Consider the following 14,205-nt stretch of genomic DNA (forward strand, 5'->3'; position numbering starts at 1 on the left):
CTCCCTTTGCCTTCTGGGGCTCTCATTGTGTGTATTTTGGTTTGTGTGGTGGCATCCACAGGTCTCTGAAGCTCTGTTCATTTTTCTTTATTCTTTTATCTTGATGTTTCTTAGACTGGGCAATCTCAATTGACCTAACTCCAAGTTAACTGATTCTTCTGCCTGTTCAAACTGCTGTTGAGCCTTCTACTGAAATTTTTTTTTCATTATTTTACTTTTCAACTTGAGATTTTATATTTGTTTTTGCTTTCATACTGTATTTTTTTAATGTTTATTTATTTTGAGAAAGACAGAGTGCATGCACTCACACATGTGAGTGAGGGAAAGGCAGAGAGAGGGAGAGAGAACCCCAAGCAGAGTCTGCCTGTTAGCACAGACCTCGATGTGGGACTCCATCTCACAAACCATCAGATCATGACCTGAGCCTAAATCAAGAGTCAGATGCTTAACAAGCCTCTCAGGCGCCCCTCTACATATTTAAAATCGCTTATTTAAAGTGTTTGTCTAAAAAATAAATAAATAATAAAATGTTTGTCTATTACATCCAGCATCTGTTGTTTGTCCCTGCTTTCTGTTGCCTGCTTTCCACCCTACTCCCCTGGATTGCCGATTGTTTCCTGGGCCTTTGCATGTTTCAGTCTTTCTAGAGTAAACACCCCTCAGATTGTTGTAAGCCTTTAGTTAACTTCCGAAGTTCGGAAAAGTTTATTTTGACAATTAGGCAGTGTTGATATTGCTTCTATGGTGTAGAGTTTTGGAGGTCCTTACTTGGCCATTTTGGAAGTTCTTTCTCCAGGTAAATCCTCTTCACCTGAGCTGATTCTTGATTAAAACCAAAGCACCTACCAAATAGTTGGTTAGTATTTGTAGACTTTCTTAGATCCATCTTCAAAAAAAATATTATTTTATTCTGTTTGTTTTAATGTAATTACCAGTCTGGCAAGAGATTCAGTTAAGAAGTGGTTAGTACTTGCTCTGTAGCTAGAACTGTTTCAGAGGATGTGAAAATGGGGTATACATGACAGACTTTTGAACTCCTTGGGGATAGAACTGATAGTAATTGAGATGAGAGGAATCAACACAAGGGAGAGCCATTTAGCTTAGAAAGTCAGAAGCATTTCCCGCAGGGAAGGGGCACTTGAACAGGTCACAGAGGATAAATGGTGCTGAATCAGTAGAGGAGGGGAAGACAGTCAAGGCCAAGGGTATGACATTAGCATCCTGAAAGAAGACAGGAGCACAGACCTGCCCTTCTGCTCAGGAGGGTTTTGTTTTGTATTGTTTTTACTGTAGGATGATGAAAAATAAAGATAAGTCAGCAGCTTGCTGAGATTCTAGAAGAGGTCTGAAAGTGATAGATTCTAATAGGATTGAAAACCTATTAGACATGTATTATGTATTAGTAAATGAAGTGTTAGAAAAAAGTAATCACATTGTTTTTGGCTACGTTTAAGTTATTTTGCAGACAGGGTTTGAAATTGGTAAGGTAATTTCTGCTGAATGACAAAGTTTTAGGTGTTGAATATGTGAAATTCTCCAATATTTTTAGGTGTCATTTGCCAATGCTCTACATTGGATTAGAATACGGATTGACTAATAACTCAAAATTGGCTGAAAGATTCTTTGGCCAAGCGCTAAGCATTGCACCGGAAGACCCTTTTGTTATGCACGAGGTTGGTGTGGTCGCATTTCAGAATGGCGAGTAAGTGCTGCAAGTCCCAAAATCCTGTTTTCTTTCTGTAAATGAAGTAAAACCAGTGACTAGAGTTTAAGTGATGAGTGACTCTTCAGTAGATTTTTGTCTTTAAATGTGTACCATTTTAGGAGGAGGAGGCAGACATTTAAAAAAAAAATAGAAAGTATTATGTTGGAATTCTTTAAAAATACTGAACTGGGGTTTTGGTTCCCTTGCACGTGGGCTCCCGCAGACTCAGTTCCGAGACTGGACAGTTGTTGCTGACTGACCAGTGAGCAAACACCATAGGGTGGCCTGGAGGCCTTGCACAACCTTAGTCCGCTCCCTGTTGGTTAGGAGTTGGAGTCACACATTGGAGAAAGATTGCCTGCAGCTCTGGAACAGAGATGCTGTTTCTGTAGTTGCCAAAAATTAATCCAAAAATTAAACTAATTATAATGGCCCAAATTCCTGGTCATTTGAGGTGTTAGTGTAACATTGGATATTTGTAGAATAATTCAGTATCATACTCTAAAGAGAAAAATCTGTAGTCCTTTGCACTAAATTATACATAAATTTAAAAACAGTAAATTAGTACTACTGTGTTTTTTATGGCATTGTGTGTATATTCTAAGAATAGGATTATCTAGTATTTATAAAAGCAAGTCTGGAGCTGTTGTAAAATGATGTAATATAGGCCATTAGTTTGTAACCAGGCGCCTACGCCTACAGTACTTTCACACTTGGGTGCATGTTCCCAGCAGAGGTCAGAGATGATGTTCTGCCTTCCTGTTTCTGCTCTCAGACTGTAACTGAGTTTGTGAGTTTTTTTTCAGTACCACATTTTTCACATTTTTATACTTTTCGTTGGTGATTTCACTGTTTGAAATGATCCCAAGGCCTGGTGCTGACGTGCTGTCAGTGACCCTAAGCACCAGAAGGCTGTGATGAGCCTGTTAGATGAACTCTGTTGCTGGCCGTGAGTTCAGTGTCAGTAAATCAGCTTATGTTAACTAAGGTATCGATCAACAGAAGCACATAGAAAATAGATTATATGTTGAATGGTTGACCAGAGTTTGGAGGAATCTGATCTTGTATTTTTGCCAGGAGCAGTGGCTCAGTATTTGCTAAAACAGTGTTCACAGTGACTTTATAGAATATACTTACCAAGAATAATGAGAATTAACTATATCCTAAAATCTTGAACTCCTATAATGTTAATGCTATAGAATTCATTTTTCTGACCTTTAAAATTGAATTTTAATAAACGATTTATAGAAGTTTACCTCATTTTTCTTAAGATGTTCGTACTTGGTAATTTTGAATAATCTGCAATCTTTTTCCTTCTATTTTAGATGGAAAACAGCTGAAAAATGGTTTCTTGATGCTTTGGAAAAAATTAAAGCAATTGGGAATGAGGTATCTTATGTAATATCTGTCTCTCTTGTGTTTGCTATTGAATGAAAATAATAATATGGACAGTGTCTTGCCTAGAAGATAACGGGTTAATACTTATCATGGCAAATGGCTTGTTAATGTTTGAATTTCAGGCACTTATTTTGCTGCATAGTTATAAAAATGAATTTGTTTCTAGTTGAGAAGGTAGATGTCAACTGTTTGCTTCCTAGGAGGCTTTGATATGTGGAATATATTTGATGATTTTTTGATATGGGGAATATGTGACAGTTAGTGGATACTAGTGGGCACTGTTAGCATCTCACATAAGATGTTCTTCTCTAGAACTGAAGAGCCTCCTCATGGATTAATGGGTAAATATACAGTGCCCCTCTCTGTAGGAATAAGGTCAGGTGTCATTTTATTCAGACCTATCATGGCTCTTCCTGACCTTGTACTTACTACATATTTAGACCTCTCAAGGTGTGAAATACTTAGCTAGGTTCTACCATATGAAAGACCTGTGCTTGTGAAATAACCTGCCAGCTAGCTTGGATGTGTACTCATGGGTATTATTTTAAAATAATAATAATTTTAAATATTGTCAACTTCTGTAAGTAAGGGATTTGCATATTGCTACTCTTCTAGTTCTTGATTCTTTTATTTTTATTTTATTTTTTTTATATTTTTACTTATTTCTAGGAGAGAGAGAGAGAGACAGCGTGAGCAGGGGAGGGTCAGAGAGAGAGGGAGATACAGACTCTGAAATAGGGTCCAGGCTCTGAGCTGGCAGACAGCACAGAGCCCGACGTGGGGCTCGAACCCACGAACCGCGAGATCATGACCTAAGCGAAAGTCGGACGCTTAACTGACTAAGCCACCCAGGCGCCCCATTCTTGATTCTTTTAAATTCACATCTATTTTGTTTTGTTCCATTCTGATTGTCACTTCCCATTTTCACTCTGTTCCTACTTGGGCAGCCTTGCTTGTGACCCACATCTTCCTTGGCATTTGTTCCTCTTCACTGACACAGACACAGCTTCCTTGGGTTCCCTGCCAGGCCTCTTATTTGTCATACCTATGAACTTAAAAACACTATATTTCTGTGTGTTGGCACATGTTTCTATATAAAACAGGTTCATTTTTGTTTGTTTATTTTTGAGAGAGCGAGTGAGCCAGGGAGGGGCAGAGAGAGGGAGACAGAGGATCCAAAGCGGGCTTTGCACTGACAGCAGAGAACCCAATATGGGGCTCCAACACACGAACCATGAGCCTAAGTTGGATGCTCAACCAACTGGGCAACCAGGCGCCCCTATAAAAATAGTTTCTTGATGAGCTCAGTCGTGGGCGGCCTGGATGATAAATGTGTTTCTGTTCATTTGGAGGTTGCCACATACCACCTTGCTGGTTTTCAGAGTAGAATACCTTAGGATCTTGCTGCTCTAACTGGACCAGCTGCATCAGCATCACCTGGAAGCTCACTAGAAGTATAGGATCCCAGATCTATTGAATCACATCTGCAGTTTTAGCAACATCCAGGATGATTCTCATGCTCAGAGAAGCTTGAGGTACACTGTCACAGACCACACTTCGAGTTAAAACTATATTTGTTGATGATCAGAGGGCACTGTGGAGCCTTGCAGAAATTTACAGTAATGGCTTTAAATACAAATGCCCAATACTATTAAAAGTTATGTGAACATGGGGAAATATTGTTTGCCTTCAGTTGTAAACTGCAGCAAATGTCAAAACTGCCATAGGGAAGCCATGTGCCTAAGAATCATGAAGGACTTGTTTTCATTCTCATGGGCTGTGCCTCCTGGAGTCAGGCTCATAGGAGCTGGAGACTGTGGCTCAGATCTGTTGCATGGTTAGCTCAGACTGACCTACGTGTCTTGACTGTGTCCTAAGCTGTGAGCTGGGTGTTGGGAGGAAATAGGAAACTGACATGATAGATCCTGGCCTTAGACCTGTTGGGGATTGCAGATAAGTAAATTGGCAGTAATGATACAGTGCACAAAAAGGGCCGTGTTTGAGGAAATAAAGGAACCCAAGCAGGAGAGCAGTTAACCCGGACTTGAGGATGGGCTGAGAAGACCTCTTGGATACAGTTATCCTACATTTCTGTCCTGATGAGTAGACATCAGCCAAGCAAAAGTGAGGAAAAGAGTATATTAGGTAGAGAGAATGGTGTGTGCCAAGTTGGAGTTAATCGAGAATGTCAAGAAATGGGTCAGGAGGGTTGAGTGTGGATCGTCAAGGGCCTTGTACCTTACCCTGAGGTGGTTGGGCCCAGACGAGACTCGTTACATGGAGGTTGGCGTAATGCTGGGGTGGCCGATGAATAAGCCTTTGGTAGCTGCTAGGGGGTCAGGGATGACCTGGGTGCCAGGCATAAGAGGCAGGCGCTTAGAAGGTCATGAGGTAGGGTAGCTGGGGTGGCAGGAGAGAAGATAAGAGTCGGGCGGGTGGCATGCTGGAATTGCAGTGCTTGTGAGGTTTCTAAGAGGGAATATTTAGTAGACAGATGGAGAATTTTGGGCTCAAGATACGGAATTTGAACTTCAGCATAGAGGGGCTCATTAACAATGTTGTGCTAATAAAATACCAGCATCCTCAGGAAGTCTCTCCCAATAGGAAAGAAAGATGGAGAGTCCACAAGTACAAGAGACAGGGCAGCCTGCGTCGCCATGTGCAGCGGTGTGGGCTCGGCTGGAAAGTGGCACATGACTCAGGGGTTCCATGTTGCTGTATTTCAGGTAACAGTTGACAAATGGGAGCCTTTGTTGAATAACTTGGGGCACGTCTGCAGGAAGCTTAAGTAAGTGAACTCGGATGTTTTCAGATCAGAAATATTCTTTGTGACTGAAAGTTTACTTAATTTTGTGTAGGCTTCTCCATGTTTTTGTTTTTGTTTTTTAAGATTTTTTATTTTTAAGTAATCTCTACACCCAACATAAGGCTTGAACTCACAACCCTTAGATCAGGAGTTGCATGCTCTACCAACTGAGCCAGCCAGGCACCCTTCTTTTTCCATATTTTTATTTTGAAATCTTCCAGCTTTGTACTTTGCTGCTCAGATACAACAGGCATCAAAATAATTATCTCTAGTGGGTTTTGTTATCTCTTTATTTTTATTATCTCAGGTGGTATAATTTTATTTTAGAAGTATAAAGAATTAGGGTGATGGGCACGGAGGAGGGCACTTGTTGGGATGAGCACTGGGTTAGACCAACTTGACAATAAACTAAGAAAAAAGTTAAAATATCTCAAAAAAAGAAATACAGAGAATTATAATAACTGTCATTTTCTTAGATTAAAAAAATGAGTATTCAAAATTAGTTTGGAAGAATTAGAACAGCAGGGTTTAGCTAAAACCATATGGTTTTTCTCAAGGTACCAGTTTTATGATGTGATAAACAGACAGCATTGGAAAAATAGATTCTTTAGTTCAATATGTTTGGCAAACTCTAGGTTACTCAAAATTTAATAGGTTTTTCTATTTCAGGATATGTGGGTACCTTTACTATTCATCATGAGCTGTAGTGTTTCCCAAACCTTATTGAACCTTTTTCTCACAAAAGATTTTTACAGGGCAGGAATTGCAGAGAACTTTGAAAATGCTGTTCAAGTAACTTCTTTGGAAGTTCTTAAACCAGAAACCTTTGGTTGCTTTTAATCACGCCCGATGTGGGAGGTTTGTCTTGCCCTAAAGGAGACCTTGCAGTGTGGTGGGGCACAGGACCCAGGGCCAGAGGTTATGTTCTATTCCCGTCTCCCGCCTGTGTCCCTGTGGGAGCGACCTCAGCTGGCTGGGTGAGCAGGGCAGGAAGGTCCATCTAGGGAGGTGTCAAGGTACACAGAGGCAGTATAAACATTTTGAATCATTACTGTGATGTACCAGATACTCTTCTTAGATCTAGAAATTCAGTGCTTTCACTGTAACCACTAATTGTTTTCTCTCTCCCCGTTCTTCCTGCCCCCAACTCCCTGTCTTTTCTTCTCTCACAGAAAGTATGCCGAAGCCTTGGATTATCACCGTCAGGCACTGGTGTTAATTCCTCAGAACGCGTCTACCTATTCTGCCATAGGGTATATCCATAGTCTGATGGGCAACTTTGAAAATGCTGTTGACTATTTCCACACAGTATGTCCAGTTAACATTTACCACTTTTTTTTTTTTTTTGAGAAGATCTTTTCTAGGCAGTGTTGTATTTACCATTTTAAAATTCTTCAGACAACTTTGTGTTTTCTCCTTCCTTTCCAGAGAAAAGCATGTGTGTGTCATACAATACATTCCAAATTAGAGACAAATGTGAGATTTGTCTTAAGTGTGCAATGAGACAAACATGTGTCCAGGAGGTTTGTTGGCCTCGTCTGAGCTGGGCATTACGTCGGGGCAGGAGAAAAGAAATTCCAGTCTATTTAGGACTTATAGTTAATTCCCTTGGATCACTTTAGTTGGTGAACAAAACAATCTGTATTCATCACAAGGAAAGAATCTCCTAAACCCACATGTCCTGCCTCACTATCCCTAAGACACCGTTAAGAAGCAGGTTGAGTGCCCTGCCCACCACCACACACAGAAAAATAAACCTTTAAACTTTATATGATTCTTTCCAATCTCTCAGTCTTGGTACTTAGAAGAAGTACTCCTTTTGGACATATTAGGACATAGATTTTTATTAGGGATGACTCTAGTATCTACATAAAAAAGAAAGTGTAAGTGAGATAAATACCTAAGATACTCTGTTTTTTTACATTCAGAGTTTGGTTCTTTTAAATCACTGTGGTACCAGGTGGTCTGTGTCCCTGTGTTCTTGGGGCCGGCACATATACCCTGCTCTTGGCTCAGGTTTTTCCCAAAGACGTTGGCTCTGTGAATCTTATGCAGCCAGAAAGTGTCATTGCAAGGATTTTAGGCAACAGCCGCAGTTCCTGTATCTTTGAGCGTTCATGTGGTTTGAAGCTTAGTCTGTACATCGCCATGGCCACCAAGTCCAGGCTGCCCACACTGGATACCCACATCACACCTGTGGCCAGCTGACAGCAGTAGTAAGGAACCACCAGTAGTTTAAGGCATCCCAAGTTCAGAAATGTTAGAATTCAAAGAAAAATGTGGGTCTTAGAATCAATGAAGTAATGGTATCTGGAGAGAAAGATAAAATCTTAGAAAATGCATAGGGTCAGAGATTATCAGGTGAGATCAAGTCCTGAAGATGCCATTATGATAATAACGAGCTAGGCAGAAGCGTGACCTAACAGCTTTTCTGGTTTGAGTGATCGTTCAAATGTGTGTATTTGAACATTGTATAATTTACCTCTCTTCTGTGATATAAGTAAGTAGAAGACTTAGAAGGTTCTATGTGTAGACAAAGTTGTGAAAATCTTTTTGGAGGAGGGGAATTTCAAACATAAAACAGAGTGATGTAATGACCCACTGTGTGCCCATCACCCAACTGCAACAGACATCAACTCATGGCTACGCTTGTAGCCCCGCCCCGCTTCCGATTCCCTGTAGTGTTTTGAATGGAGTCCTACAGGAATATTTTTACGTGAAAGAGAAGGCAATACATTTTCTTGTAATAACCATGGTGAATCTTTTCTGGCAGGCCCTTGGTCTTAGGCGAGATGATACGTTTTCTGTTACAATGCTTGGTCATTGCATTGAGATGTACATTGGTGATTCTGAAGCTTACATTGGTAAGATTATAATTTTATTATTCTGATTGACATTGTATCCCATTCTTTAGAATGTTGTATATCTCTGTTTAGGTTTCTCAAATCTCATGTAAGATTTTATCTTTCTAACCATTTACCTATATTGTTAAGAACTCCATTTATTTGTTGGAACAATGCTGTGGGAATTAATGGCTCATTAAGTGTTTGTTCAGATTATAATTGAGTACTTGGCATATGCTAAATACTGTTATGGATTTTGTGTAAAGTGCTGTGATATAGAAGAATCAATCTAACTGTGGGGCTCTGGGTTCTGTTGGTAGAGCGTGTGACTCTTGATCATGGAGTGATGAGTTCAAGCCCCATGTTGGGTGTAGATATTACTTAGAAATAAAATCTTTTAAAAAAAAGTATTAACAAACAATCTAAATTGCATAATGGGAAAAAAATCTTAGAGACTTTTAATTTCCAATAGTTTCTAATTTCTAATAAATAGAAAAAGCTCTGGCCTTAATACTTTAAAATGAGGTTTATAGCATATTAATATTGATTTTTACATCTCATTTGAAAAGTAAGTTGCCTTACGTTCACATTACAGTTCTATGTAATTTTTTAAATAATTTTTTGTAATGATAAGCAAATGTTAAGATAAATTTGGATAGAATTGCTATTCTTGGGCATTCATTTAGTTACAGACATTGTAAGGTGAAGAGGATGAAGAAATTAGGCTTCAATCAAATTACTGTTCATCAGAACACTGTTAACAGTAAAAAGGCATGTCATAGACTGGGAGAACTTAGAATTTATAGACTGGTCAGAGCTTGTGTCTAGAATGCAAAAAAATCCTATAAATCAGTTAGGAAAAGTACGATCAAAAATGGGTCCACAATGGGCAAAATACTTGAACAGGAGCTTCACCAAAGAGGCTGTCCACCAAAGCAAATGAATGTGTGTACTATCAGTGCACACCAGGGAAATGAAATTAAAACCATAACGAGATGTGGCTGCACACCTGCCAAAATGGCTACAAATGAAAAATACTGGGAGTGCCAAGTGTTGGTGATGATCTGAAGCACCTGGTACTCTTTTATATTATTGATGATTGGTGGGCTATGAGCCACTTTGGAAAACTGTTCAACATATCTGCTGAAGTTTAACAGACCTGTCAAATTTGTTATCTGTGGCTGCCTAACAAACTACTTCAACCGACGCGGTTGTATTCTCTCTCTCAGCTCTCTAGGTTGATCGGTGGCTCATTTACTGTCTCATTTCACTAAGGCAGCTGCAGTCAGCAGGCATTTGACGGGCTAAAGGTCTAAGATGGCCTCATGCACAGATGGGGACCTCAGCCAACCCCGCTGGGCCTTTCATGGGTCTTTTATCTCCAGCTTCTCCGTAGCACGGAGGTCTCAGAGTTCTAACGACAAGAACTAATGCCTCAAGACCGCTTGAAAGCTGGAAGTTTCACAAAATCACTTCCATCACATTCTGTTCAGCACAAGTCATGTGATCAAGTGCATTGTCATCAGGGGTGGGAGCTGGGAAATGTGATTCATTGGGGTGTTAGGGTGCTGACCTGCCGTACTGCTCAGAAGCTGCATCAGTTGTGCTCCAGGTGTGTGCCCAATGGATCAAGGGCTCTGTGAGCCAGCGCTCACACGCAGGGTTGTTCACAGCGGCTGTTTGTAATCACACCACCTAGAAGTAACTGGATATCCACGAATAGGAGAATGGAGAAATGAATTGTGGCAGTCTTATGTGGTAGAGTACTATACAGTTAAAAGGACTAACTAGGAAGTCATGCTGTAACGTAGGCAAATCTCCCAGATGTTGACAAAAAGAATATATACTGATAAATACCATTTATGTGAGAATTAGTCATAAGCAAAACTGATCAGTGGTGGTAGAAAAATTTGAGCAGTGATTCCTTCTGGCCTGGAAAGGGGAGGTATTCACTGGGAAGGGCATGAGGTGGTTTTCTGGGAGCTGGAAGTGTTCTCTTTTTGGTGTGGTGGTGGTGATGCGGGTATATGTGTATGTGAGAATTTGCCCAGCTCTCCACACTTTACGATGTGTATATTCGGGCTCGTTTTTTTTGTTTTGTTTTGTTTTTTTAAGCTAAAACAGAAAGCTTGAGCTTTGGCACCCTAAAGACCCTGGGTTGAAATCTCAGTTCTGCTACCGAGCCCTGTGGCTTTGGTCAAGTCTGAGCCTCAGTTTCCTCTTTTGTTCAAGGAGGATTGTGAGGCTTAAATGCAAAATCCTTATAAAGCTGGGGGAGGTCTGGAGGTAGGTTACTGAGCGAGACAGACATTTTGCCTGTCCTCACAAAGATAATGGTCTTACAGAGATTTCCAAGTATATCAGTCATTACCGACTATTTATATGTTTTTCTTATTCAGATATAATTGTCATGTAACATCAATTTCAGATATACAATGTAATTCAGTATTTGTATATATTGTGAAATGACCACAGTAAATCTAGTTAACATTCATCACCATACATAGTAAAAATTATTTTTCTTTTGATGAGAACTTTTAAAGTCTACTGTCTTAGCAGATTTCAAATGTGCAATACGGTATTACCTCTAATCGCTGTGCTGTACAATTTTTCCTTTAGAAGGCCTGCATGCCATTGTCTGTCAAAACACCTATTGCTGAAAGCTGTTAGTTTGAACTGTGTAAAATTATTTTATGTCAGAAATGATGGAACCTAATACATCTGTTGGAAATCTCTTATCCATTATGCATAAGATTTTGATATATGGAAAGTGTATTTCCCTTCACTGTGTTTCTTTATGCCCAAGGCTGCGATGGCACCAATGCCAGAATGCCAACAGGTGGCTTTTGTTTGTAACAGGTGAGGGCAAGTGCCCGCTGCTGGCTCGCTTGTGTGTGTGAAGGCTTTAGGGACAGGCGCTGCTGCCACATGGAACTGGAAGTGCATGTGCTTCTCAGTCTCCTAGCAACTGCCTGTGATAATAAAGAGAAAAAGAAGAGGAGAGTGATTGGAATGTTTTTTTCTTCTAAGCTGTACTTGTGCTCATAAAAGTACCACTGGACTTAGGGGTACCGGAGTCTCAGTCGGTTGAGCATCCAACTTCGGCTCAGGTCATGATCTTGTGGTTTGTGGGTTCGAGCCCCTCATTGGGTTCTGTGCTGACAGCTCAGAGCCTGGAGCCTGCGTTGGGTTCTGTGCCCCTCCCTTACTCATGTTCTCTCTCTCTCTCTCTCTTTCAAAAATAAAAATAAACATTAAAAAATTAAAAAGTACCATTGGAACTAAATGATAGAGGCAGTGCTACATAATGATGGAAATGACAGATAATGGAGTTTCTTATTTTATTCTCCTTGTGGTGTTTCCTTTTAGGAGCAGACATTAAAGACAAATTAAAATGTTATGACTTTGATGTGCATACAATGAAGACACTAAAAAACATTATTTCACCTCCGTGGGATTTCAGGGAATTTGAAGTAGAAAAACAAACTGCAGAAGAAACGGGGCTTGCACCACTGGAAACCTCAAGGAAAACTCCAGATCCCAGACCTTCCTTGGAAGAAACCTTTGAAATTGAAATGAACGAAAGTGACATGATGTTAGAGACCTCTATGTCAGACCACAGTAGTTGACTGCAGACACCTTTCAGTTCCATTTTGCCTTGGGGGGCGGGGTTGGGGTTTCCTCACACCCTTATCCTGTCTTCAGAATTTCCCATTTCTTAACCTGAACCCAGACTGCACCTCTACATTTAGGAACGGGGACCTGCCAGAAAAGACTGGACTGCACACCTTTGCAACAGGTGTTTTCTGATCCTACAAAACAATTATAGGTAGAGGAATAAAGTGGTAAATTGAATATTATGTCTGTTTTTCCTTTTTCAGTAAACTTGTATTTTCAGACTAATTTTAGGTTTATGAAAAAGCTGCAGAGATCATATAGAAAGGTCCCGTAGACGCCTTAGCCAGTTGTTTCCCTCCGTTCTCATCTTATGTGACCGTGGGACTTTGTCGTAACGAAGCACGCATTGGTATGCTACAGGTAACGGAACTCCAGGCTTTATTTGGATTTCACCATTTTTCCATTAATATCCTCTTCCTGCCCAGCACCTTATCCAGGGGCCAAACTGCACTTAGCTGTCACATATCCTTAGGCTCTTCTCAGCTGTGACCGTGTGTCACACTTCTGTGACCACGGATTTGAGGAAGACTGGTCAGATGTTGTGTAGTGTCCCTTAGTTGGAGTTTGAGGTATTTCTCATACTGGACTAGGGTTATTTGTTTTGGGGGAAAAAGTACACAGATGTGAATGAAGTACTTTTGTCATCACATGTCAGAGTACAACATGATTTATCATAGATGGTGTTAATCTTGACCATTTGGTTACTATGATGCCTACCAAGTTTTTCCACTGTAAAGTTACTGTTTTTCCCTGTCCATAATGTATGATTTAGAAGCAAAGAAAAAAACTTCGTGAAGTTCAGCCTATCCTCAGTAGGACCAAGGGCTTCAATGTCTGAAGGGGGGACTGTCTGCACATATTATTCGGAAATCTTCTGTAACAGAAATTAGTGTCATCTCCCATTTATTCAGCCATCAGTTAAGTAATATCAACCATCAATATGTGGACTCCAGTATACATATATTTTAAGTTATAATCCTACACAATATTATTTTAGGGGTTCATTGTTTCAACTTTAGCCATTGGGAGCTCCTTGAGCCTGGCTCCTGTGTCCTGTGATGTAATCCCCGTCTGTTTTTGTAATTGTGGCTTTTTTCTTTGTTCTGGTAAAATATACGTAACATGAACTATGGACTTCATTTAATAATGTATCTGTATCACTACTGATACAAGTATATCCCAGTGCAAGGTGTAGATATAGGTATGGGTGGGGAGCGTGTGGGAACTTGTGCTTGCTTTTCCATTTTTCTGTAACCTAGTGCTCTAAGAAATAAATTGTGTGCATGTGTGGGTATAAATATGGGTAGGTAGCCATTTTTATCAATTTCAAGTGTATGTTTCAGTGGTATTTATTTTCAGGGCTTTTTTTTTTTTTTTTAATCATCCCAAATAAATTTTGTGCCCATTTGGGCTGGAATGCCACACTTGTCCCTCCCCCACCCCTGGTAACCTCTAATCTACTTTATATCTGAATTTGCCTATTCTAGACCATGTAAGTGGAATCATACAATGTTTGTCCTTTTCTGTATGACTTTACCTAGTGTATATATATTTTTTTAAGTATTTATTTTTGAGAGAGAGAGAGAGAGAGAGCACGCAAGCTGGGGAGGGCCAGAGAGCAAAGGGGACAGGATCTGAAACAGGCTATGTGCTGACAGCAGAGAACCTGATGTGGGGCTCGAACTCACAAACCCTGAGATCATGACCTGAGCCAAAGTTGGACACTTACTAGGTGCCCCTACCTAGCATATTTTTTAGGTTCATTCCTGTTCTAG

General features: G+C 40.2%; 1 protein-coding gene across 1 annotated transcript in view; it reads left to right on the top strand.

The window, feature by feature from the left end:
• The window catches only part of CDC16 (cell division cycle 16), a 28,679-nt gene extending 16,072 nt beyond the window's left edge, over positions 1-12,607 (top strand). Inside the window, exons 13-18 of the mRNA XM_077753949.1 lie at positions 1,550-1,702; positions 3,031-3,094; positions 5,830-5,891; positions 7,082-7,217; positions 8,683-8,773; positions 12,122-12,607. Of these exons, the coding sequence (XP_077610075.1) occupies positions 1,550-1,702; positions 3,031-3,094; positions 5,830-5,891; positions 7,082-7,217; positions 8,683-8,773; positions 12,122-12,381 (766 nt within the window). The 3' untranslated portion in view covers positions 12,382-12,607. The remainder of the gene's footprint in view (positions 1-1,549; positions 1,703-3,030; positions 3,095-5,829; positions 5,892-7,081; positions 7,218-8,682; positions 8,774-12,121) is intronic.
• Positions 12,608-14,205: the final 1,598 nt, after the last annotated feature.

The sequence above is a fragment of the Crocuta crocuta genome, unplaced genomic scaffold (genome assembly GCF_008692635.1).
Source record: "Crocuta crocuta isolate KB4526 unplaced genomic scaffold, BGI_CrCroc_1.0 scaffold31, whole genome shotgun sequence".
Taxonomy (NCBI): Eukaryota; Metazoa; Chordata; class Mammalia; order Carnivora; family Hyaenidae; genus Crocuta; species Crocuta crocuta.